This window comes from Carlito syrichta, unplaced genomic scaffold, assembly GCF_000164805.1.
Source record: "Carlito syrichta isolate Samal-C Ts95f unplaced genomic scaffold, Tarsius_syrichta-2.0.1 Scaffold83815, whole genome shotgun sequence".
In the NCBI taxonomy this organism is placed as follows: Eukaryota; Metazoa; Chordata; class Mammalia; order Primates; family Tarsiidae; genus Carlito; species Carlito syrichta.
The window spans coordinates 340,446-367,820 of record NW_007027911.1 but is presented as its reverse complement, the minus strand read 5'-3'; the positions used below and the strand labels follow the sequence as shown (position 1 = coordinate 367,820).

The 27,375-nt window shown below is 50.1% G+C and overlaps 1 protein-coding gene across 1 annotated transcript in view; it reads right to left on the bottom strand.

The window, feature by feature from the left end:
* The window catches only part of LOC103258547 (regulator of G protein signaling 6), a 145,853-nt gene that overhangs the window by 59,862 nt on the left and 58,616 nt on the right, over nt 1-27,375 (bottom strand). Inside the window, exons 2-10 of the mRNA XM_021711416.1 lie at nt 26,076-26,126; nt 22,199-22,305; nt 21,418-21,469; nt 13,878-13,942; nt 9,333-9,409; nt 6,897-6,978; nt 5,080-5,154; nt 2,599-2,701; nt 1,593-1,650 (exon numbers count right to left, since the gene is read on the bottom strand). Coding sequence (XP_021567091.1) covers nt 1,593-1,650; nt 2,599-2,701; nt 5,080-5,154; nt 6,897-6,978; nt 9,333-9,409; nt 13,878-13,942; nt 21,418-21,469; nt 22,199-22,305; nt 26,076-26,126 — 670 coding nt within the window. The remainder of the gene's footprint in view (nt 1-1,592; nt 1,651-2,598; nt 2,702-5,079; nt 5,155-6,896; nt 6,979-9,332; nt 9,410-13,877; nt 13,943-21,417; nt 21,470-22,198; nt 22,306-26,075; nt 26,127-27,375) is intronic.

The following is a 27,375-nucleotide window of genomic DNA, read 5'->3' as shown; positions in this document are numbered from 1 at the left end:
GCCTCCCAATCACTTCAGGCATCTGCATTAGGAAAAGCAGGGGCTTCGGTGGCTTGGGGGAATGACTTCCACCCATGTAGGGGACACCTGGTTGTCACCCTGTACGGTGGAGAGGGGCTTGGCTTCTGACCCCTGTAGGAACACCTTCCAGGGTAACTGCCTCTGCCCAACTCTGATACCCTTCTGCAGACTAACCCCCGAGGAGAGATGGGATATGTCCTCACAGTTGCGTGAAACATAGGAACACACAACCTGACCAAGGACAAAATGTCTTCCAGCCTCCTCAGACCCTCACTGGTGCTCAGATGTCTGTGGCCACTGGTCACCCCTTGGCTCCAACTCCTTCCTCTCTCCTGCCTTTAAGATCAAGGACCTGAACCTCGTGCTGATGTCAGATGGTTCCTAGGGATGCTGGTCCAAACCTCCCCTGGGTGCTAGCTCCCTCCCGACCCCAACTCCCATCTCTTGACCTATTGGCTGCTATACGGTGAGCAGTATGAGCTTGGACTTGGTGACACAGCTGTGTGGTGATGACTGGTTTCCAGAGGGACAGGTCATGGATGCACACTGATTATGGTTGGATACCCAATAACGCACGGGGCATGACAAACAAGACAGGAAGTTGTCTGACTTAGTATGTCATGGCACTAGGATCGAGAAACTCAGGAATAGACTGGAGTTGCCACCAAGAGGGGATCCCACACCAGGGGTGTACTTGCCCTCGAGTGGATGGTCACTCAGGCCTCTGTTGTTATTTATCCAGAAAGAAGATGAGGGTGGCCCGGGACCAGCAGCAAAGGGCCTTCAGGCTGGCCACACAGCCAGCCCCACACCAGCTATGCTGTAAGGACTCAGTTTATCTGATGTCCCATAAACACCAGACCCTACCCAAGTCCTGCTTCCTTCAGAAACAGGTCATCACTTCACTGGCAGCCTGTGGGTGAGTCAGTGCTCAGTTCTGGGCAGCCTGGCTCAGTCTCTCCACACAGACTCCCCGGGCCGTCTCTCCTCTTGGCTGAAGAGTTAAGGACAGACCGTTTAGTCCATAAAATGGAGTTTCCTTCAAGTTAACAGAGTGGGGCCGGACGCTGTGCAGACTGTGGCACAGACGCTGCAGCAGATGCTGGGCTGGGGCAGTCGTTTCCTTTAGGGTGGATTTGACACAGTTCAGTGGCTGACGACAGGTGCAGGCAGACACTCTGGTAGCCCCATCCCCCTACCTGTCTGGCCAGCACCTCAGAGGATGCCCTATTTCTTCCCTATGGAGTGAGTGTCTCATAGCAGGAAGGGAGCAGGTCCATCCAAATGAATCTAGGGCTGAAGTACCAGGTGCCAGCAGCTTCGAGGGGCCAGCTTCTCCGAGTGGCAAGTTCCCGGGGCCACCCCTGCAGAGCTCTCATGATGGGACATGTCTCGACATTACTCACAAGAGGTCTGTGACCTCAGTGACAATGGACCCGGGACTCACCACCTGTCCAGGGAGTAAGCAGAGTGTGCTTGTGGGGTTGAACACACCCATTAGTGTGAGCTGGGAGCACGATGCCTCGTAAATGAGAAGAAAGTCGCTAGGACATTACTGAGGGAAAACTTACCTTTCAGCCACTTTGGACATTTTCAAACGATGTCTGTCAATCTGCACATTCAAAAATGCTATCTGAGAAGGAGAGAGCAGGGCGTTACACCCAGAACAGAACCCTCTCTCCCCTCACTCCACAGCCCCCAAGCCTGTCTTTCCTCCAGTGCCACATGCCTCCAGCAAGGCCACCCTGCCCCCGGCATCACATCCTGGCAATGCCCTGGACATCCGCCCACATGTAGGCAGAGTGCTCCACATGTCAGCTGTGCCACCTGCCCCTGTGCTGTGGAGGTGCAAGTCTGGCTTTCCCAAACTTAAAGGCAGGGTGTATCTCACAAGGCTTAGTGGCAGCAGGGGCAAGTAATGCATGTACCACAGATGCCTGTTGTGACCAGGTCCTGTGGTCCCTCCTCCACCTACCTCTCACACGTTCACACAGCCATGTGCTTGGCATACACCCCCAGAACCATCTCGTGGCTATGTCACATACACCGGTATCCTCTCCCAACCCGACAGGAAACTTGTCAAGGGCCTGCACCCAGAAGAGGGCTCATCTGGGTCTCCCAGAAGCCAACCAGGCAACTGAACACCAGAAGGGCATCACATGGTCAGTTCTGACAGCTGACCAGGCACCTCATCATGAGGAAACGACATGCAGAGAACACTGCTGATAAGCGTCGAGCAGGGCCTCTTCAACCCTCCCTCCCAAACACACATGCCATGGAAGCCTGAGCTGCATGACCCTGGAGTGCCCTCCAGGCTGAAGGACCCAGATGCCACCCTTCCCACCCCAGCTTCCAGCAGGCTGGGAACCAACCACAGCATCGTCCGTGGCACAGGTGGCTCATGGGGTGGCCCCATCATGTCCTGCTTCCCAGTGCACTCCCATAGCACTCAGAAGTTTGAGTTCCCATGCAGGTTCCATGTGGCCTCCAGGAGCTTGACGCCTGCTCAGGCTTCAGAGGGTAGCACTAAGGGGTTTTAACTGACCCGCCTCCTTCCAGGTGCAAACAGTGGCTTACTTGCCTGCTTCCGGATGTCCTCCTTGGTGGTCTTCCTGATGGGTTGGCTGAGGACATGCACAGGGCTCTGCACTGGGGTCTCCTCCGTCACACCGTACACTGACTGGGAGAAGTGAGAATGGGGGTCAGCCACCCTCGGGAGTGGGGGGTGGCAGGCAGCCACTGGGGTCAGTCAGGGCAACTGCTCAGACGATTCTCTGAAGTCCCTTGTGACTGGAGGTCATGGCCTCACCTTAGTCTTCCAGGGGGAGGACTATGCCTCTCGTGCATCTCATCTCCTCCTGACTTACTGCTGGTGGGAAGCCCCATGTTTCACTGAGCTGAAAGTAGTCTCCCGGCACACCTGCATTCTGCATATGCAGTCCATAGGCTACCCTACAAGAGCCATCCAGGGACTTGGAGAAGACACACTCTGCTGGGCCCCCAGGCTGCAGCCTCAGAGTCTCTGTGCCTACACTTTATCAAATACCCTGACCACCAGCGCTGATGGTCATGCCAGAAGATCCCTCCACATCCCTGCTGGGGTGCAGATGGTATGCCAATGGGTCACAAAGTTGGGGTGGTGGGGTTTCAGGTTTCCCTCTCATGCCAAATAGCCTCTGGCTTCCATGATTCCACATGTCCACAGCTAGGATGGTCCTGTAGGCTGCTCCTGAGGTGTGGACAGGTGACACACAGCCCTGAAGGGAATGCCATGTGTATTAAGAGTTTTTAGTCAAGCAGGTCCCAGCGTGGCAGGTAAATCCACAAAGTCTTGCCATGTTAGAGTTAGGGCCATCTGACAAAGGCCTAACATCTAGGATCTCAAACAAGGAACTCAAATGTGCCAAAAGGACCCAAACAAACAGCCCCATTAAAAAGCAGGCAAAAGACGTGAATAGACACTTCTCAAAAGAAGATACATGGGCAGCCAACAGACACATGAAAAAATGCTCAGCTTCACTCATCATCGGAGAAATGCAAATCAAAATAACACTGAGATACCACCTAACCCCAGTAAGAATGGCCATCATTAATAAAACAAATAACAGCAGATGCTGGTGAAGATGCGGAGAAAAAGGAATGCTTCTACACTGCTGGTGGGAATGCAAACTAGTGTAACCTCTTTGGAAGACAGTGTGGCGATTTCTGAAAGAACTAGAAATTGACCTTCCATATGACCCAGCAATTCCCCCATTGGGACTATACCCAGAGGAACTCAAATCATTCTACAAAAAAGATAATTGCACATGCATGTTTGTGGCCGCTCTATTCACAATAGCAAAACCATGGAACCAACCATGCCGCCCATCGAAGCTGGACTGGATAAAAAATGTGGTACATATACACAATGGAATATTATGCAGCCATAAAAAGGACAAACATATGGACTTTGCAGTAATTTGGATGGATTTAGAGTTGATCATACTCAGTGACCTGTCACAGAAACAAAGAACAGAGTACCGCATGTTCTCACTCATAAGCAAAACTTGAACAATTGTAATACTATAAGAAAGTGATTGGCGGTAGTGAGAAGCTGTCAGGGGAGGGTAGGTGGGATTGGCAGTTCAGGGAAACTGCTGGGTGAAGGAGGGGCACACCTCATCAGCAAGGGTACCTGCACAATCAACATTTGTATACCTAACCCTGAATTGTACCCCACATCTTTATAATAAAATAAATAAATAAACAAATAATAGAGTTAGGGCCAAAGGTTGCATGAAGACGTGTTCATGATGATGCAGTGGGTATTGTCACCTTAGCAAGGAACAAAGTCTATAAGTGGATTCAAGAAACGCACAAAGGTATGTGCCATATCTCTGTCCTGCATGTGTGTCTCATACATATGTGGAAGAAAATTGGTCATCACGAGGAGGGGGGCACTTGGGTGCATTTTGAACCCTCTGAATTTAAGATCGTGGAGCATGCAAGCTTCCCGCAATAATGTCCTTAGTGGTGAGGTGGGACATGTGGACATGGGGTGCATGAGCGTGGCACCCATGGGTGTGCTGTGGTCATCAACCCTTTCAGTAAAAGGAAATGCAAGAGACCAGTGGGTCACTCACAGCTGGGCAAGGTGGTGGTGCAGCTGCATGATACAGTTCAACAGAAGACCTTCAATTGCATCTCCAACCCGAGCAGGGCTATCCCTCGGTGGTCCCTCCACCCCCTCCCCAAAGTCACCTGCTACCCCCTACCAGGAAGCCCTGAGGAGCCCTGGCTACCCCGGCTGGGCACAGCCATCTGGTACGTCCCTAGAACAGCCTTGTGGCCCTGTGGCCACTGATTTGCATCACTTCTATGGGCACCATGAGGCCCAGCCACAGCATCCAGCAGCAAGTGTGGTACCCGGCACACCAGCCACTTGGTGGGTATTTGTAGGATGAATGAATGAAGTGACTCCAAAGGACAATGTGGCAGAATCACATCAGCAGAGAACGTGAGGTCCTAGCACTACAAGGGCACTTGCAACAGAGGTCCAATGCAGTAGAACCAGCAAACCTTTTTAACCTTCTGTGGATTCTTCAGACGTCGGCACTTCCTGATGTCCATTTCTGTGGTGTTCACACAGCCTGGCTGAGAAAAGAAACCATCATATGAATTACTAGCTGCAAGTAACTCTCCCCGTTCAGCCCAGGTGCCACCGTCAGAACCCGTCTTCATGGCTTTCTCAACTTGCCAGGTCATGTGCCCCTCCCTGGAGCTCTCATGTGAAACCCAGAGGTTCCCTCCTAACATCCTGGGTTCATACAGTGGGCACAGAGTACTGTGTCTGGGAACAAGTTGGGATTTGAGTGGCAGGGTCCCTCAGCCACAGCCTGCTACCCTACGTTCCCAACACCTGAAAGGCTCCAGCAGGACAGGCAGCTGGCTTTTAGTTTCTGCTTTTAATTCATTTTCCAAAAGACTAAAACAGTGGACTCACTTTTTAGTCCACTTCATGAGGGAATGGCAAGATTTGTTTTAATAACATGAAGTTAGACACAGCTGAATGTCATTATTGACGGATGCCATATTTGTGAATTCACTTACTTGCTAACATTTGTCTGTGAGTCCGTCCTCACTTGTGCCTTCATGACATTTGTGACATGCACATAGCAGCAAAAAGTCAACGTGTGTGTCCCCAGCTGAGGGTGACACGGTGCCCTTTGCCCTCTGGCTTTGGGTCTCATGCTGTCAACCGGTCTATTTAGGGTTTACTTAGTGCAAATGTCTTTGCATGTTTGTGCTTTTCGTTGGCTATTTTACTGCTTAAAAAGGCTTAGTGCTGAGGTGTGGTCCAGTGTCTCCAAGTGCAAGGGGTCTGGATGAGCCTTGGGAGAAAAGACTCATTAGAGACAATCCATTCAGGCTTGAGTCACAGTGCTGCTGGCTGTGAGTTCCGAGTCAATGAATCAGCTACATATAAGTTAAGTGTCTTGGTTGGGCACAGTGGCTCACACCTGTAATCTCAGCCCTTTGGGAGGCCGAGGTGGACAGATTGTTTGAGCCCAGGAGTTTGAGACCAGCCTGGGCAACATAGCGACACCTCGTCTCTACAAAAAAATTTTGAAAATTAGCTGGGTGTGGTGGTGCCAATAGTCCCAGCTGCTCAGGAGGCTGAAGCAGGAGGATCACTGGAACCCAGGAGGTCAAGGCTACAGTGAGCCATGATTGTGCCACTACACTCCAGCCTGAGTGACAGAGCGAGACCCTTACTCAGAACAAAACAAAACAAAACACAAATAAAATTAAAAAGTGTCTTTACACAGACACATGTATCAAACAAGGGAATGCATTGACCTGTTGACAACAGTGTTGTGACTTGGGGGTTGTAGACATTTGGTTTTGAATTCCCCCAGGAGTGGGGCTTCATTATTTGCTAACTCAGTGGACACAAAAACTTTACAGAGCACACTGCTGGGAATAACAAGAATTAACTGCATTTGAGAGAGAATATTTTTCTCCCTCCCAGTTCCCCCATTTCTCTTGAAAGAGAATATTTTAAGATTTAGAGTTTAATGACAATGAACATAAAGTTGCTAATTTGGGAATGTAAAACTTTTGGGGCCCAATGGTCTCCTGGTGGAATTCCCATAGTCCCCCATTTCCAATTCCATGTTTTCACATATAGACAATTTTTAAGAGTGGAACTGACACACATTCCAGAAGATCCACTGAGATTATGAGAATGAAAGCCAGTTCCCCAAAGCCCAGTGGGTTTTTGAAGAATGAGACACCTGGTGGCTAAAGACCATCTTGTCTTTCAAGAGAAGAAAATAGAAGCATTAAGAAGAAAACAAAACCAAACCCTAGAGAACTGAGTAGAGAGTCCTCACCACCGGCCTGTGGACATCCCAGAAGGCCCGTTCTTGACTATCCAGAATTTTTCTTTCTGTCTTGTCCTTTTTCCAATCGATCCTGAAAGAGTCAAGACCGGAAATGAGCGGCTTCTGTGTCCTGCTTTCTTTTTGCCCTCCCTGAGTCTCTGCTCCTGTTTCTAGGAGCTACACGCACATGATGCCCTGAGCTGATGACAATGTGTGCTGGCTTTCTGCAGAGCTTGAAATTGGGTGCACTAACCCCACAGGAAGGCTTGAAATTCCATGCACACGAGATAACTTATTCCAGCTATGCTGCAGCTTGCCATGTATGTGCGATGACCAGTGTGGCCTAAGAGAGGAACAGGAGCACAGCTGTTCATCTGCAGTGCTGAGGTCTGGATTGTTAAGAACAGGATTGTCCACTGGTATGCCCCCTCATCAAAGTGGATGCTGCATAGATGATTATAAGAAGTAATACAACCACCTTCTTGCCAGTGTTGCATCTTCAAATTTGAAAGTCTACTTTAGGTTTAGAACCAGTGGAAATGCCTTTAAGATGCTGCATATATGTTTTAGAAATCCCATCCACCATATGGATTTTTAAAAAATTTTAATATATTTTTTTTAAAATTGTGGGGTACAGTTGAGGATGTGGTGAAAAGGGAACACTCCTACACCATCCAAAGGCAGACTGATGGCTCTAGCTTGCAGCCAGACCCAGGGGCAAGTGGCCTGGCCTCAGTGAGGAGGTACAAACTGCAGGAGAGAAACCAAAGGTGTCACAACAGATTCTTATTACTCTGATGGGCAGCACAGGAAAGGGTCTTTGTTTGCTTGCTGTTAAAGTATGTATTACTTCATGCTGTCTCCCCAGGTAGAGGGCACTGGGGGAACTGCTGTGAAACTTGTGGGCCTTGGCTCTCTGGGGAGCTTTTAAGTTCACTGGACAGAAATAAATCCATTGTCACTCGTGCTTTCTGTGGTCATTACTGTGTATTTGAACGGCCCATGATTCAGATGCAATTGCAGGGTTAATCTAGAAGATTTATGGAGAACTACCATGTAGACACGTGGAGTAGCAGTGTCCTGTCCTACGTGTGGGTCTGCTGCTTCCAGAAGTACACTGAGGGCTCCTCTCCTCCGTACCTCCTATGGATACTGAGCCACAGGCCCTATGCCTCTTCCACCTGCGGGAGCCCAGCCTTTCTGCCATCCATGGGCCTCTTCCTGAGGCTTATACCCACTGCTGGGGCAACCCCCTGGGGGCAGCTGTGGGGTCTGCCAGCGTCCTGTGAGGGGAAAGGAAGGGGCTTCCAGAAAGTGTCACAGCAGAGGCGGCAGGCAGACCATCAGACCAGCCACTCAGGGGTATTTCCAACCATGATCATGGGACACACATGGCCAGATACCCGGCTATAGGATAGGGGCTGTGGGATTCCCTGGTATGTGGGGGACTTGGGGCTGTAGGACCCTCTGATTAGGGGGGCCTGGGACTGTGGGACCCCCTGGCATGTGGGGCTGGTCTGAGAACCTTGGACTGTGGGACCCCCTGGTGTGCAGGGCTAGTCTGCCTCCCTTTCCACCTTCCTCTCCCACTTCTCCTGTTATTGCTCCTGGATAGGACATGGATCTGGACTGAACCGTTTTGTCTCCCAGAATTCCACAGGTCTAGTTGATGACAACATGTGTTGGCCGGGACATTTTTCTCCATGCCTTGTGTTCCTTTGAGGGGAAGGGAACGCCACCGTCTAACTTGAAGGAAAAGATATGGGAAAATCTTCCCAAATCCTTTCTTCCACTTTTCTTTGGTCTTGCGGAGAGGAAGGATGGCCTAACTCATCTATCTTATCGGTGGATTTGAAAGAATAAACGGAGAAAACTCAGGGCCCTCTCTGGGCCCTCCGGCACTCAGGACACCCGTTCTTGCTTGCAGAAAGTTGAGAGGTTGGCTCTGCCTGGTGGGGGCTGGGGGCTACCGTCGCCCCTTCTGGCCAGGAGGGGTGCATACAATTTCAACCTGTGGCCACAGATCCAAGGCTGTACCTAATAATCTGGCATTTTGTGCTCCAGACTCCTCTCCTGTTGGGGAGGGGCCAGGGGCTACCTAGTGTCCTCCTTAAAACTCCAACATGTTTCCCCAGGAAGGCAGAATCTGCACTCCTAGAAGTGACATGGGAGTGGTGTTTTCAGCCTTTGAACACAGAGGAATACTGGGAAATCTGTTGGGGAATCACCAGTCCTTCTTGTACCCGGGATTCTACATTGAGATGCTCTCCCTTGCCATGAAGCACACCTTGCTGAAATGACTTGGAGGGACACTGGCTACAAGATCAGTGGCTCTCATGAGGGGTGAGATGAGTGCCAGCTGGAGCCCTTGCTCTGACACCCCTCCTGGCGTCATCTCCTGTTCCAGATCTCCCCGCCTCTGTGAGGTCTCTGGTAAGCACCTACTTGACTTGGGCTTCTGCTTGCATGAAGATGAACTCCCACTTCCTTGCAAAGGCCCTCTGGAGTCTTGCTAGGTTTTCCTGAAGAGAAACCAGAGCCGACACAAAGGCGTTAGTTATCATAAACAAGCACGTTGACACCTGTGCCAATTATAGGGCTGTCATCCGTCTTGGTCACCCCCAAAAAACAACAGGACCCACCTGAATCTGCTGGCCATGCACCCAGCTCAGCTCTGCAGACCCCACTGACTGCATGATTAATCTCCATGAACCCGCCCCTTAGGCCTGAAGTCGATATGGGCCTCTTGGTCCTTCTCCTCCTGGCTGTGCAAGAACACAGCTCACACATGCTTGTCACACAGGCTGCTGGAAGTGGGCAGGAGGGCTCATGGCCACTGGGGATGGACCATGGGGTCTTTGCAATCTGCTGAGTGTCTCTGAGAACAAAGCTAAGGGTAGATATCTTGGGACTCGCCTTCCATCAGGAGGCTGGGACAGTCCTGGGTGAGGAGGACCAAGGGAACCCAGCCTTGGGGCTTCCTAGAATCAACACTTGAAGGTAGCCCCTGGAGGGCGTTCGTGTGTGATGCTCATGAAAAGAAAAGCCAAAAACAGAAAGAAAGGTTATGGAGGACTGTCTTCAGGGAGACGAAGACATGTCTTCTCCAGGTCTGGAGTCCTCAGTGGACCCTGAAGATGGGGGGAGGAGCGTAACAGGTCTCCTAATGAGCCCCCTCATTCTGATGAATGGAGATGGTGGCCTGTCTCATGCCACAGCTCTTCACAGTGCTCATGCCAACATGAATTGATGACCTCATTAGTGGGTTATCAATATGGAAAGAGCTTCCGCTGGAGAGCTCACACACGGATTCATAGGTGTCACCAGGGCTTGGGGCCTCCAGTACTTGTCCCTCGACTCTTCTCCTGCTCATGGGAAGCAGGGCTGGTCATACCTGAAGGTCACTCGACTGGGAATAGTCACATCAACTCTGACACTGTCACACCCTAGAATTCCAGGCTTTATAAACAATAATACCGATTATCATTACTGACATGGGCAGGGTGTCAGTTACTGACATGCTCAGGTGTACGCCTGAGCAGTGAAGCAGTGGACACAACGCTGTTCATGGCATGATTCTATTTTTCTATAAAGAAAAATATGTGTGTATAGAAAAAACCTGGGGAGTAGGGAGAATCACAGGCTATTTTCTCTTCTTTCTTTGCTGCTTAAAGTTTTGTTTTTCAAAGAGAATATGCAGCCGGGCTCGGTGGCTCAGCCTGTAATCCCGCGCCTTTGGGAGGCTGAGGTGAGTGGATTGCCTGGGCCCGCGGGTTCGAGACCCGCCTGGGCAGTGAGACCTCATCTCTACAATAAATCAAAAAATCAGCTGGGCGTGGTAGCGCATGCCTGTAATTCCAGCTAATCGGAAGGCTGAGGCGGAAGAATCGCCGGAGTCCAGCAGGTCGAGGCTGCAGTGGCCGGTAGCGGCCACTGCACTCCAGTCTGGGTGACCAAGTAAGACTCCAACTCAAAAAAAAGAGAATATGCAGTCAGAAAGTTTTAACATGATGACTGCATTTTGGAAGCAAATTGCTTAGTTTCTAAGCATTCTTATGCAGACCTTCGAGCTCACAGCACATCTAATGCTGTCTTCTTTACAAATACCTGGCAGAATCTTACAGGGCAAGAGGAAAGAACACAGAGTGACCGTCACCGGGAGCTGGCACCATCTTGTGTCCTGTAGTACTTTCCCTAAGACAGGAAGACATGGGGAGAAGCATGGTGGGCCCTGCTCCCAAGCCAGGCCCCGTCAGGGAAGTGATGGTGTGTCAAAGCTCGCACCCTGGGAACAGAGTGTTCTGGAAGAGGGGTAGTGTGGCTGCTGGGCACCGGGAGACAGCTCAGAGCCATGGAGCCACCAGGCAAGGGCTGCTCGGGGAGATCAGATGTCCCAGTGCATAGTCCATACCAGACTTCCGCCAGGTCCGAGGCCCTGGACCAACTCTCACAGAGTCTCTGCCTCTACTATTACCCCAGCCTCAGGTCCCAGATATTCATGGGATCAAAGGAGATGACTGCAAGGGTTTCAAGTCCCACACATGCACACTCACCCTGGGCGGTGGAGTGGGGAGAGAAGGCCCTGCGGTCTGGCAGCCCTGGTGCATGGACCCAAGAGGGCATGGCCTGAACGAGGCAGCTTTGAACATGTGTGGGAGACTGAGGCAGTGAAGGCAGATCTTGGGGGGTCTGAAGATGCTGGGGATGCCGGGCTACTCGGGGAGGGGTTTTCCCTGTCCCTAACGTTCTCTCACTGCTGCTGGGAAGTAAGGCCCTTTAGTTGCCCAAGGCTCAGCTTCCCTTGGTGGGGAGAGAGGGAGAAGGGTGTGGAAGGGACATGAATGTTCAGCCAACTTCCCCAATTCTCTGTGACCCACATAAAGCTCAGCGCTGGGGGAAAGATTCTGCAGCCAAAAGTTAAAAACATATTTTAAGTCATCTGTGGTTTTTAATCCTGGGTCTTGGTCTCTGGGTTCTGTTAACTGGGAAGGGATACACTTGCTGGGAGTGGAGGTCGGTTTTTGCAAAGACCACATCTCCTGAAGGAAGACCCAGGGTGGGGGATAGGGGAGGCAGTGGAGCAGATGTTGAGAGAGACATATGTCTCAGCTCATTTTCTGGATTGAATTCTGTCCTTCGGGTCTGCCTCTGCTACCAAGCACAGGAGAATGGGTATAAAGATGTAATTTTAAAGTTTAACTTAAAAATTATTATACAGTACACCTCATCAACAAGGGTATCTACATAATGAACATTTGTATACCTAACTTGTACCCAAAATCTTTAAAATAAAAAATTATTATACAGTAAACTTGACTTTTTCCTTGTGTGTAGTTCTGTGAATTTTAACACATATACAGATTCATACAATGATGGTCACTGGGAGCTGGCACCATCCTGTGTCCTGTAGTACCTTCCCTAAGACAGGAGATGTGGGGAGGAGAAACACGGTAGGTCCTGCTCCTGAGCCTGGGACTGTGACCACCACAGACAGGATACAGAATAGACCCATCACCTTTCCAGGGTCTTGTTATGGTCACACCCTATCCCACCATGACCCCAGGTGATTGCTAATCTGTTTTTCATCACGATAGTTTTGTTGCTTAAAGAAGGTCCTACAAGTGGAATGGCTGGTTTGAGACTGACTTCTTATACTAGCATGATGTCTTTGAACTCATCTAAGTGGTTGTGTGCACTTCATTTTTACTGCAGAATAGTATTTCACTGTATGGATGCACCGTGGTTAGTTTAAACATCCACCTGCTAAAGTGCATTTGGGTTATTTCCAGTTTTTGGGTCTCACAGATAAAGCTGGAATGAGCATCATGGGCTCTTGTGTGGATGTAAGGTCTGATTTCTTTGGGGCATGTACAAGGGGGAACCCAAGAAAACAAAATTTATTTATAAATAATTGTGTATTTATTCTTGCATGTTTAAACTTCAATCACCTTCAAAGTACTCTTGGTTTGATGCTATACACCTACTGAGGTGCTTTTTCCACTGCGCAAAACCGTTTTCAAACTCATCAATTTTGATGCCTTTTAGTGATTCTGTTATTTTTTTTCACCTCGTCCACATCAGCAAAACATTTCCCTTTGAGGACTTTTTTGATCCAAGGAAAACAAAGTTGTTCAAAGTGAGATTGGATGAATAGGGAGGAAGGGGTACCGGGGTCGTGCCATTTTTGGTCAAAAACTGCTGAACACTCAACATGGAGTGGGCAGGTGTGCTCGTAAATCATCCATCAGGAAATGGAATTATCTCCAAAAAAAAATTCACAGAAGCTGAACGAATGCAGCCTCTCACAACAATGCTAACTGGTACACTGATACCTATGGGTTCCTAGAACACTTAACTAATAGGGGAAGCCTCTAATACAAGGGGCCCACTCTCCAAAAAATGATTCTGTTTTTTTGGGTCCCCCCTCATAAGTGGGAGTAGAACTGCTTAGTTACATGGTAAGTGTGTATCTGCAATACACTGACAAACCACTTTCCAGGATGGCTGCACCATTCTGCCTTCCAGCCAGCAATGGAAAAGCATTCCAGCTGTTCCACATCCTCACCAGCATTATTATCAAGTATTTTCAGGACTTTTAGATCTTATCCATTGTGGAAGGTATGTAGGATGTACTGCCATGGGTTTAATTTGCATTTTCCAAATGGCTAAATATGCTGAACATCTTCTCAGGTGCTTGTTTGTCATTTTTTTGTCCCCTAGTGAAATATCTTCTCATGTCCTTTGCCTGTTTTTAAGTAGAGTTGCTTATTTATTTTTTATTGTTGAGTTTTGAGAGTTATTTGCATAAGGATACAATTTTGCTGTGATAGTGAGAGGAGTTGAGGACAAAGGAAGGTAACTGGCAGAGGCTTCTCCTCCTCTGCCTAAAAGGGACTCAAAGGGGACAAAGGAAAAATACAAACTTTGGCAGAGGTGCACAGAAGACTTTACTTTCTTCTCATACCTACTCTGGAAAACAACCACACTCACCGCTTCGTAGTCTGCCAGTTCAAGCCTTGCTTTATTCTGCATTGTCCTTTTACAGAGATAGATGGCTGAGGGAGGAAGAGAAATTACAACATGTACAAAGTCAGCCATGCATCCACCCACCCACCCATCATTCATCCTTCATCTATGATCCATTCACTATCCATTCATCTATCTATTCACCATCCACCCATCCATCCATCTACTGTCCATCCATCCATCCACCCATCCATCCCTCCACCATCCATCCAGCCAGCCACTCGCCATTCATCCATCCATCCATTCATCCATCCTCCCATCCATCCTCCCATCCATAAACCATCCATCCAGTCATCCAACCAACCAACCACTCATCTGTCCATTCATCTACTATCCCTCCACCATCCATCCATCAACCAACCCCCCACCCATCCATCCACCATCCTTCTATCATCCATCCACTGAACCATCCACCCACTCATCCACCCCTCCATCCATCTACCCACCCATCCATTCAACCATCCATCCATCCACCCAAACACCTGCCTACCCATCCACTCATCCATCCATCCACTCATCCATCCAGCCATTCAACCATCCTCCCACCCATCTGTCCATCCATCTACTATCTATCACCATTCATCCATCATCCAGTGCCCCCCATCCATCTACTATCCTTCCATCATCTATCTACTGAACCATCCACCTTCCCATCCACCCCTCCTCCATCCATCCGCCCACCATCCATCTATACAACATCCATCCCTCTACCCATCCATCTACTATCCATCCATCCACTCACTCATCCACAATTCATCCATCCTCCATCCATCCATCCATCCATCCTTCCATCCATCCATCCATCCACTGTCTACCCTTCCACTCATCCATCCATCATCTATCCATCCATCCATCCATTCATCCATCCATCATTCACCCATCCACCTACTAACCCACCTATCCATCATCCATTCATCCATCTCCCACCATCCATTCACTCACCCATTCACCCACCCATCCACCATTCATTCATCCATTTACCTACCCACCTATACACCCATTCACCCACCCATCCATCATCCATCAACCCACTCATCCACTATTCAGTCACCCATCCATCCACTCATTCATTCACCCACTCATCAGTCTGCCCATCCATCCACCTAGGCATACATCCATCAACCCACCTAGCCCTTCCTGTATGCTCAGTGCTCCTGTGGGTAGAACATGCTTTCTAAGTGGAAGTCATGACACCTGCTCTCTAGGAATCTTTTTGTAGGGCATGACCCAATGAAGACACCATATCCCCATCCTGATAATATCCCTTCTTCTTGCTCACTCTGCTTTACCCTAAATACCTTCCACTCATAGTGATATTTCACAAATATGACCATATTATTCTTATGCCTAAAACTCTGTATTGAATTCTCATTGGCCTCAATAGTAAGGCTGGATTCATGAGGGTGACAAAGACAGTTCTTTATGATCAGCCTCTGCTTATCTCATCAACCTCTTCTCCTCCCCCGTACAGGCATTGTGAGGCCACTCAACAACTCTCAGCTCTGCTCCTCTGCACATGAGTCCTCTGCGTGAAAGGGCTTTTCCTCTTCTCTCTTTCCTTTCATTTATCTGGCAGCCTCTGACTCATCTCTGAAGACCCAGCTTGGTGTTCCAATAGCATCCATACCTCCTCAGTCATGGAACCTAATTCCATGGCCTGGAAATCCTGTGTTGATCAGACCGTTCTCTGCTCTAGGCTGAAATCTCTTTAGGGGCAAGAGGCTACATCCGACTTAGCCTTCACCCCTGTCTCTAGCACCAGGGCTGGTTTGCCAGGTGTCATGTCAAAGCAGTGGGATGGGAGGACAATTTAGGTCTCTCAGCACAGGCTAGGCGAGGGTGGTTGGCTTTCAGTCTCCAGGGCCTTCTTCCTCAAACATGGCCTTCCTCATGTCTGCTTCCTTCTTCAGGGCCAAGTGGAAGGACCCAGGGAGAACAGGAATAATAGCTACTCAGGAGGAAGTGGCACAGAGGCACTGTGATAACCCTGTTGTGGGCCCACAAGATCTTCTAACTCTGCCAGAGCTCTCCAGTCAGCTCCTTGCTGGGCCGACCAAAGCCCCCCATTTGCTTTGAGACCTTTGGCAACAGGACTTCTGATATGTCTCAAAACCCTGTGTCCAACAGTTTCCAGTAGGCATGCCACACTCTGCTCTTTCCAGTGTCTCGTGACAGCCAGTGATCCCCAGATGTGCCTATCTCAGGCACACCTGTCATTTCAGGCATGTGAGTTCACCCAATGTGACACATGCCAGTGAAGTCAGTGTGAAGAGATAGTTGCTTCTATGAAGACCAAGTCTAATGGTTTGGGACAATTTGAACAAAGAGGCAGTGCAGATAACTGCTGGTGACTTAGGCTCAGGTGAGACAACTAGGAACAACAGGGAAGAATAGAAATTGGGGGTGAGGAGGGTTTCAGAAGGGTCTTTACACTCTTGATGCACCTTAAAGACACAGAGACTGGGTAGGATTTTTGAGTGTGGTTTAACAGAAAACCTCAAATCATTGGGGCTCACAAGCAAAGAGAAGTCTCTGGTGCTCCCATAAGAGGCCCAGAAGGCATGTTTTGGGGTATGGCCTACATTCATATGCAGTGCTTGCAGGGTGCATGAACCATTTTAAAATGATTTTCTACTTCCCAGTGAGCCAAGTGCCATGACCTCTGCTGTGTCTGATAAAGGAATGTCTGTCCTATTACTAAGCACCTCTTTCCATCTTTGGGATCCCAGGCAGCCTGCAGAACCCGGGCGATCTCATGAGGATACTTGTGAACCACCAACTCCATTGGGCCTGGCCATGGTGACCATGGGAGGTGGTCAGTGGAGGTGGCAACTGCCTTGACAGGGCTGTCCTGATGGCATTTTGCAGTAGCCAAAGGCACTACAGCAAAGGCTCACCCAGAACTGAAGCAGGTTCTGTGCAGGCCAAGTCATCCCAAGAAACTCCACCTCTCTGCGTCCCTCTGGCCAGCAGGTATGAAGTAAAGCAGCATGCAAGATGCAGAGTTGGCGCCACTCCTGGTGACGGCATGTTGCCTGGCCACACGCCTCTGACGCACTTCCCTCATGCCACACGCCAGGAGTCTATCCCACTTCCCTCACACCACACGCCAGGAGTCTGTCCCACAACCAGGAGGCTGATGTGGCCATGCTGGGCTCAGTCTTCCCAGGTCTTGTCTGCCCTGTGCGGTGTCCGCCCAGGGTATGCGCCACCCTCTAACCTACTCTGTGACTGTGGGGTGTGACAGCCAGTCACACACAAGGGCAGCTGGGGACCTGTCCTATGCTCAGAGGCTGGTTTTTTCTGGGTATTCAGTTTCTTACTGAAAAACCCATGTCTTTGCATACTCGACCCTCAGCTCATTACTTCTCACTTGGATAAAGGCCCTGCCATCTCAAGCCACCGCAACAATGAAAATATTTTAGAGAATATTGAACTGACATATATCATTAAGCAACTAAAATTTTCCCAAATTTTCTTTCTCCACCAGTGACATCACTACTTACTCCAATCCCTCAGATAGGGGACCTGCAAATCACTTATTTCTCTGTGCTCCCCCCACCTGGTGGTTACTTTCTAGAACAACAGAATCTGTGCATTGGACATAACCTTGGCAACCATCAAGTCCAGAACCCTCATCTATAGATGCCAACCAAGCCCAGAAAAGTTGAGTGATCACCCAAGGTGTGGGAGCTGGAGTCAAGGGTGAGCCCTGCCCATGGTTCCCACCATGACAGCCACAACCCACGGCTCCCTCACCCACTCACTCAGATACCACCTTCTGGCATCTGGGCACAGATGTGGGTGCTGAGAGCTCCCAAGATGACAGGTTGTTCATGGGGCCTTCCCGCTATCCAAGCATGACACCTAATGATGGCCTGTGAGAGGCTCTGTTATCAATCTATGTGGCAGAAGAGAAAGTTTCTCAAACCATTCCTCACAGCTGGGACCCGCAAACTGCCGAGTCCATTATCAGTGTCTCTCCTGGACTTTCTCTAGAACTGTCATCCCCACCTATTCAGCCAATCCCACTCAGTCAGGGGACCTGAGTACTCAAGTCAGAGCCTCAGGTCCTCCCCACCTAAATCAGCCTCTACCCCAACTCATCCAGGAGACTTGGGTACTCAAGTGAGAGTTTCAGTTCCTTTCCACCTATTCATCTTCTCCCCACTCCTTATCCAGGAGACCCGAGTACTCAAGCCAGCACCTCAGCTCCTCTTCACCTATTCAGCTTCTCCCCCATTCATCCAGGAGACCTGAGTACTCAAGCCAGAGTGTCAGTTGGCCCCTTCCCCATTGTCAGGCCTCTCAGCCTGGAATTCTTGGTAGCAGGTTGTACTTATTTCAGTTAGTGCCACAGAATTCGACAGGATGGGTGACCAGCAAACGTTCTGTGAATGAATCAAACTTTCTGGTTCTCCCTCAGTCCAAATCATACCTGTTCTGATTTGTGCCTTTTGTTTCACATTGTTTCTGGTGAGAGGACCACCCCAGTAGTAACAAACCAATCTTGACCCCAGTAGTAATAAAACCAACCACCAACCCAGTAGCAATAGTACTAATTGCCACTCCATTGGCTACAATATCAGTCACAATCTTGCTAGTCATAATACCAACCACCACTCCTAGCCACTTCCACCACAGTAATAATACCAACTGCTACCCCACTAGTAATGAACCAACTCTCATCATAGTTGTTATAAAACCAACTTCTACCTTAGTAGTAATAAATGAGTCGCCACTTTAGTAGTAATAACACCAGCCACCACCCCAGTAGCAATAACACCAACCATCACCCCAGTAGTAATAATACCAGTTGTCACCTTAGTAGTAATAATACCAACCACCACCCCAGTAGTAATAATACTAACCTAAGTAGTAATAAAGCCAACCACCATCCCAGTACTAATAATACCAGCCACCACCTCAGTAGTAATAACACCAACTGCCAACCCAGTGGCAATAACACCAACCATCATCCCAGTGGTAATAATACCAACCAACACCTTAGTAGTAATAAATCAACTGCCACCAGGAGTAATAGCACCAATCATCACCCCAGTAGCAATAAAACCAACCACCATCCCAGTAGCAATAATACCAGCCATCACCCTAGTAGTAATAAACCAACCACCACCAGGGAGTAATAACACCAACCACCTCCCCACTAGTAATAATACCAACTGCCACCTCAGTAGAAATAAAACAACTCCCCACTTTAATAGTAATAAACCAACCATCCCTTCATTAGTAATAATACCAACTGCCACTCAGTAGTAATAACACCAATCACCACTTCAGTAGTCATAATCTCAATCTCACCTCAGTAGTAATAAATCCAACCACCACCCCAGAGTAATAATACTTAATGCCATCTCAGTGATAATAGCACCAACTGCCACCCTAGTAGTAATAATACCACCCACCTCCCATTTTGACTCCTTTCTACATGCCACACAGGAACTTTACACACATATTTGATTTAATCCTAGCCAAACAGCACTGGGAGATGAGTACTGGCATTGCTCTGATTTTCTTAGGAAGCACAGGGAGGTTCAGTGACCTGAGATCAGGCAGCAAGAGGCGCCACTGAGCAGGGCTGCTGTGTGACTTCTCTTGGTCAGTGCCTCCTGGTCCATAGGAACCTGCTGGAAATGCTGGTGGTACCCGCATCGGGCACCTTGACTCTCCTCTGATTTGTCATAGGCTCAGGCACAGAGTTCGAGTTGTCCTGCCTTATGAATGCCCAAGACAGACTGTGCTTCCTGCTCCTGACACACAGGTGTGACTCTGACCTGTGGGGGACCCTCAGGATGGGAGTGATACTCTGCGCTCAGTGCTAGGTGGCTGCACTCTATTGTAGAAACCTCATCTCACTCATGACTTGTGAGCGTGTATTCCAGGGGCTCCTCCCATAGACATGTGCACCAGGACTGTGGCACCTCTTGTCAGCCTCCTACTGGGTCCAAGCATGCCCAATGCACCCTCATGCCTGCACCTGCCTCCCTGCCCTAAACACCTGTGAGGATCCAGGAGCCACCACGGAGCTCCCTGAGTACCCCTGCCCTCAGTAGACCTGCCTGGACTCCTGCAGCAGCTGCCCCAGTGGAAGGGATGCCCTGCAGGGGCTGTTGGAGCCGCTCAGACCTGAGTTTGAGTTTTGCTCCTCTGGCGAGTGCCTGCTGATCACTCAGTGGAGACCAGAACCACTGAACATGTGCCTACTGTGCATACCCTGGGGTGTATGAGTATGCACAGGGTGAGGGGGCATGCAGACAGATGTGATGAGGACATGGCTGGGAGGGTTCAGGGTCTTTCTCTGACACATGGTGATCATACAGCTTCTTCAGATAACTGGTAGTTAGAAATGTCAGATGGCGCCACAGAGAGGCTGAGGCAGAGGCTAACAGGCCCCTGTCTGTTAGGGACAGTCCCCAGCTTTACCCTTCTCCACTATCCCAGTCTAGGGTGACTTCTGGGTTCCCTTCCCTGGTCTTTCTCCCTTTCCTCTAACTTCCAACTAGCAAAAACACCTGTGAGACAGGGATAGTGGTTCATGCCTATAATCCCAGCAACCTGGGAGGCCAAGACTGGAGGATCACTTGAGACCCGTCCCCATCTCTACACAAATAAGAATAAATTAGCCGGGCTCAGTGGCTCAGCCTGTAATTCCGCGCCTTTGGGAGGCTGAGGTGAGTGGATTGTCTGAGCCCACGGGTTCGAGACCCGCCTGGGCAGCGAGACCTCATCTCTACAATAAATCAAAAAATAAGCCGGGCATGGTAGCGCATGCCTGTAATTCTGGCTATTTGGAAGGCTGAGATGGAAGGATCGCCGGAGCCCAGCAGGTCGAGGCTGCGGTAGCCAGGAGCGGCCACTGCACTCCAGTCTGGGCGACAGATTGAGACTCCAACTCAAAAACAAACAAAAAAAAAGGGAATAAATTAATTAACCAGGCATGGTGGTGCATGCCTGTAGTTCTAGCTACTTAGAAGGCTGAGGTGGAAGGATTGCCTGAACCCAGGAGGTCAAGGTTGCAGTGAGTTGTGATTGTGGCACTGCATTCCAGCCTGGGTGACCAAGTGAGACCCCAATTCAAAAACAACAACAGTAGCAACAAAACCAACAATGAGACCTTAGTAAATTTTGACAAGTCAGCGAGAACAGAAAGGGCCTCTTGATCCAGCCCTCCCTGAAAGCCCGTCCCTGGAAGGAACAATCAAGAGTCATTGTCCCATGTGTTGCTGGGGATCCTGGAGAAAGAACACATTGATAGCCTCCATGAGACACATGCTGCCTCCCCTTCACTCCTAGAGCTGTGTCTTTCGGCAAGCAATGCTTTCCTTCAGCCTGTGGGACAGGTGGGCCTCATAGGTCAGCAGCATGAGGGAGGACTCAGCAGGGTTGAGGTACCCTCCCTACCACCACACCTGCCCAGCCACAAAGCACTTGTCCCCCACACCTCCAGAAGTGGCACGCAGTGCAGCGGGCCTCTCCTCCTCACCGTAGTCAGTGTTCTCGGGTTCCCAGCAGTTGGAGGGCCAGAAGTAAGGAGCCTGCAAGAGAGCACAGGTGTCAGGGTTCGGGGCACTCACTACCTCCCTCACCAGGGTTTCCCTGATGTGCTCGCCCACGGCCGCCCTGCAGGTGACCATGCTGGTGAAGGGCCTGCCCTTGTGCTTGCTGGGGGTGGGGGGTGGGAGGGCACCAGTGGGGGGCATGGACTCTAGATGACTGTGCTGATGATGGGCCTGCTCTTGTGCTTGCTGGGGATGGAGGGACACCACTGGAGGGGAGGCATGGACCCCAGATGATTCTACAGTGGCACAATCACAGCACTACTCCTGCCTGCAATGCACCTGAGCTGGGGCCTGTTTTAACCTTGTGCTGAGAGTAAAATATTAGGTGAGCAAATAAATGCAAAAATGAATTACGTTTATAGGGAAAATCCTTGTCCCAGCAACAGAAGTCTAACCACAGTTGGGCTGGCACCATTCTTGATTTCCCATCTCCCTGCATCTCTGTCTGAAGGTCTCTGCTCCAGCCTCTTTGGTTCGGACCCCGGCACACCCCCTTCTCCACTGCCCAGTTCCCTCCAGGGCAGGATCTGAGGGGATCTGAATGGGGGATGAATGGGCGGCAACCAGAAACGCCACTGGGAAGGCAGTTCCACGCAGTAGAAGGACCAAGGACTGTGCCGCGTTGTTTAGACCAAGGCTGCCTCCCAGGCTTACTGAGCACCACCTTCATCTTCTGAGCACCTCAGGGAAAGGGGCCAGGCTTACCTGGAAGCGGTAAAAGGTGCCATCATCCTTCAGTGTGAGAACGTGGTCCGAGATGGGGAAGATGTATCCCTGGGCGGCGATGAGACTCCCCAGGTGTATTGCCTCCACTGCGGGGACATGTGGAGGGGAAGCAGGTTACACAGCTGGGACATGAGCCAGGGCCTGGGTGACCAGGTTGATGATGGGCCTGCCCTCACACTTACTGGGGATGGAGTGGGGGGCATAGGCAGAGGGGTGTGGCGTGGGTCCCAAATGACCCTACTGATGGTGGGCCCACCCTCATGCTTGCTGGGGGTAGGGGTGGGAAGATAACAGTGGTGGGGGGGACCTGGGTGACCATGCTGATGATGGGCCTGCCCTTGCACTTGCTAGGGATGGAGTTGAGGGAAGGTGTGGACCCCAGATGACTCGGCTGCTCATGGGCCCACCTTTGCACTTGCTGAGGGTGAAGGTAGGGAGGGACCAGTGAGGGGGGTTGTGGACCCCAGATGACCCTACTGATGATGGGCCCACCCTCACACTTGCTGGAGGTGGGGATGGAAAGATACCAGTAGGGGATGGACCTGGGTGACCTTGCTGATGATGGGCTCGCCCTCATGCTTGCTGGGAATGGAGGAGCACCACTGGGGGGAGATGTGGACCCCAGGTGACCCTACTAATGATGGGCCCACCCTTTCACTTGTGAGGGTGGGAGGCACCAGTGGATGGGGGGGCGTGGACCCTAGATGACTCTGCTGATGCTGGACCTGACCTCAAGCTTGCTGGGGGTGGGGGCAGGGGGATACCAATAGGGAGGGGATGTGGGCTTCTGAGGACCCTGCTGACGATGGCCCCACCCTCCTGCTTGCAGGGAGTGGCAGTGGGGAGACATCAGCAGTGGGGGGGACCTGTGTGACCAAGTTGATGATGGGCCCACCCTTATGCTTGCTGGGGGGACACCAGTGTAGGGGGGTGGTGTGTGTCCCAGAACCCTCTGAGCCTCAGCTCTGAGAGTTTGGCATTCTGCCAGAGGAAAGTCTGGCTTCACGGTCAAGGGCATGAGGCTTGTCATGGATGAACCTGGACTGAACTGAGTGATTTCACATAAAGCTCCCAGCAATGTTTGGCTTAGGGCAGACACCCCACAAGTGCTGAGCTCCAGCTGGTACTTTGGTTCCATCATGTTTTGTCATTCCCAGCAAGGAGAAGGCAGCCTTGCTGCCCACAGAGACTGTGGGCCCCATTGTGTTTCCCAATGTGACAGCCCCCCTGGTGATGAGGTATTATCTTCTCCTATGGATAGGGAAGCCTCACTTTCCTAGAAAATTGGAGGAAGGATTCTGGGGTGGGCAGGGCAGAGGGAGGCCAGCCTGGAAGAAATACTCATGTTTTTGCCATGGTTGACCAGTTGCTTTGTTCCATTGGCAGCAGCCATAAACAGAGGCATATCAGTAGTTGAGAATCTATCCTCATCCTGAGCAGAGCTAAGACGAAATAGCAAACTTCAGTACTTCTGCCACATGACAACCTTTCACAAATCCATGAGTACTTTTCAGGTCAAAACTAATTTTTGGACATGGAGATTATTGATATGCTCAGGGAGTGTCTAGCAATGACTAATTTAATAAACTCTGAATTTTTAAAAGTGGTTTGTTTTGGCTTTATTTGCAAACATTCCAGGAGCTTGAATAAATCTCACATGTTTTGGTCATTAAGACCCCCCATTTTCCTTTGAAGAAGCACATGCACTGACAGGAGGAGTTGGGGTGAATGGAGTTTATTTCACCTGGTCAGCAATGACCAGTTTGCCTTTACAGTCAGGTCCAGCAAACGGGAAAGGCTCATCCTCTGGCAGCTCCCTCCCCAGAGAAGAAGGAGCCACATCCAGTAAGGTGAATTTCTTCCATTGTTTTGTTTTGTTTTTAGAGACAGTGTCTCACTCTGTCATCCAGACTGGAGTGTAGTGGCACCATCATATCTCATTGCAGCTTCAAACTCCTGAGTTCAAGCGATCCTCTTGCCTCAGCCTCAAGAGTAGCTGTAACTACAAGTGCCACCACGCCTGGCTCGTTTTTGAATTTTTGGTAAAGACAAGGTCTTACTATGTTGCCCAGTTTTGTCTCGAATTTCTGGGCTTAATGATCCTTCTGCCTCAGCCTCGCAAATCACTGGGGTTACAAGCGGGAGCCACTGTGCCTGGCCCAAGAAGGTGACTTTCATATCACCAGCCTCGGAGCTAAAACACTCCCTTCATTCTTAGAGAAATCGTGTTTTTACTTAGGACTTGGGCAGATAGGTGGAGAGGAGAGAGGCAGGGCAGATGTAGGGGCAACCTGCCCGCCACAGCCTCAGGTCGCCTCATCGGCCTCTCCAGTTCCCAGCTGGCAAATCGTTCCTCTCTCCTCCTATGCCACCAGTCTCAGAAGTCCTCCAGGGCATGGGAGCAGGACAAGCCTCCATAGCCAGACATGACCCTCATCACCTGAGCCTTTCCCGGAAGCTCCTCATACTGGGCCCAAGGGCCCCTGAAGCCTGTTTTTATGTATGACCAACCAGATTTGGGTTCTCAGGATACCAGTAAAACTAATAAATATTCGTTAGAAATGCAGCGGCTATTTTAGGAGGGTGAAGCATCATGAGTCAAAGAAGCGTAGACTTCCAATAAACGTAGCTAAGCTGGTTGATGCCACCCAGGACAGGATGTACAAGTACTTAGAGGTCAGGCTGTGCAAGGGACACACAGGGGAGTTGGCATTAAAGTTTCTTCCCTGTGAACAGGCACCCTGACTACACCTAGGACTAATTGTGGGAGAGGCTTGGGTTCTGGTTGTGCATGGCTGGCTGCTCAGGTACACAGATCTCTGGGGCTGTGTTGAATAACCGAGCTGTATACAGGTGGTGCTGCTTCACAGCCAACATCTATGGATAACCCAGCTGTATACAGGTGGTGCTGCTTCAGGATCAACAGTGGTATATAACCCAGCTGGATATAGATGGCGCTGTCTCAGGGTCAACAACTATATTTATAACGCAGCAATATAAAGGTGGTGCTACTCAGGGTCAACAGCTATATATAACTCAGGTGTATACAGGTGGTGCTACTTGGTCAGTAGCCAGTGTAGTGTGTTAGGTTTCCATCTAGAGACCTGAGCTGACCTGCTGTGCCAGGGAGGAATCCCAGCTGAAGGTCAGAGCCTAGAACCAGCACTTGAAAAAATCTTCCAAAGCATAGAGTTGGGGGGCATTTAATGAGGTCCTAATCCCCCTACTTCCATGAAGAGCATCAGGGTGTTTAGCGAGTCTTTCGAAAGGGGCTTTCAGGCATGGTGGACCCGCAACTGGGGTGTGGCCTGTCCGTCCTGGGAAGCATTAACTACAGCACATGGATGATAACCTCTGCTTGTCCACAATGCTCATTCCTCTACTCCCGCCCCCCACCCCATTTTCTAATTACACTACGAAAATAAATTTTACTGCTTATTTTCTGGTGGGAGGACAGATTTGGAAGTTGTTTTACTGCCAAGGTTTTGTTCTTGTTTTTCTGGTGAGGTCTTCCTAATTGAAACGCACAATTAAGGTTGAAAAAAACAATAATTCCTTCCCTTCTTGCAGAAGCAGAAAACAGAAAGAGTCTTATCAAACCATTAAACATCCTAGCAGTGGACAGGGCGATCTGGTCTTAGGAGCTGGCCCTAGCAGGCTGTTTGGTGATGGTGCCACAACTTATCCCCATTGCCGGGCTGATGAGCATCCACCTTGTTTCATGCGTTATTGTATCGGTCTCCTGGCATTCTAAACAGATGCTCATCTCTTCAAAGTGGGAGCTAGGAGACCCTGGGTTGGAACAGGGCTGGGGTTGTGACTGATGCTGGGGATGCAGGCAGGGTCGGGTCAGTACCTGGGTCCTCGATGGACAGGTTCCTCATGAGCCACTGCACGATGTCAGCCCCTGCAATGATAAGGCGGTTTAGCAGAGCCACGTTCCCCAAACAATCCTGGCTCCATTTGGCACGCAGTTGAGCAGGGTGCTGTCTCAATCCCTGACCCTACTTCCCCAGGAGTGCACCTCCATCGAGTCCGCTCTCCTCCAAATTGTCCAACTCTGATGCTGACTGAGGGTCATGTGTACACAGTTCTAGGAAGTGCTGGGAGGACGTCCCTGAGATGCCACGCTGGAGTCTGGACACATCCCGAGGGGCCCAGCTCTGTGCCTTCTGACGAGGACTCAGAAACACAGGCAAGCCCATACCTTCTCACAAAATCCTCATTCCTGTAGCCTGGGCCCATCCTAAATGAATGTGCCCCTGCATTTTTGGCAGGAATGCCTCTGTACTCCATAGCCCCTGCCCTTCCCCAGGCCACAGCTGGGTTCGTTCCCAGACGCCCCTGCACTTGGGTGTGGACTGAGCTTTGCCTGAGAACTGTGGTAGAAATGATGCATGCCACTTCCAGACTCAGGGTCTGATGTGTGGACATTGCTGACTGGACGCGGAGACCCCGAGGACCTGTGGGTGGAGAGCCACAGCAGGGAAGGAGTGGGTTCCTGTTACGAACACTAACAGCATCTGGGATTTTGATTTGGTTAAGAATAAACTCTGTTGTGTAAAACCCCTGGAATTTGAGACTTATCTGTTTTGGCATCTAGTATTACTCTAATATTAAATATTTATTTATTTATTTTCAGAGACAAGGTCTCCCTCTGTCATCCAGGCTGGAGTGCAATGGTGTAATCATAGCTCACTGCTGCCTTGAACTCCTGGTCTTGAGCAATCCTTCCACCTCAGTCACCTGAGTAGCTGGGATTATGGGTGCCACCATGCCCATCTAATTTTGGTATTTTTTTGTAGAGACGAGGTCTTGCTATGTTGCCCAAACTGGTCTCAAACTCCTAGGCTCAAGTAGTCCTCCTGTCTTGGCCTCCCAAAGCATTGGGATTACAGGCGTGAACCACTGCACATGGACTAATATAACATGTTAAGAGTCAAAAGGGACTTTTAAAGTGGCTCTGCTCCAAGCCTCACCAATATTCAAGTCCTGCCCACAACACCCTGGAGAGAGGCACCATGACCTGGGAGCTCACGGATGCCTCCCACACAGCCTGTCTCGGTCAAATCATCCTGGCTTTCTCTGAACAAAAACTTGCCCCTCTTTGACTTCATCCCTCAGGCCTCGGTTTTATTCTTTTTTTTTTTTTTTTT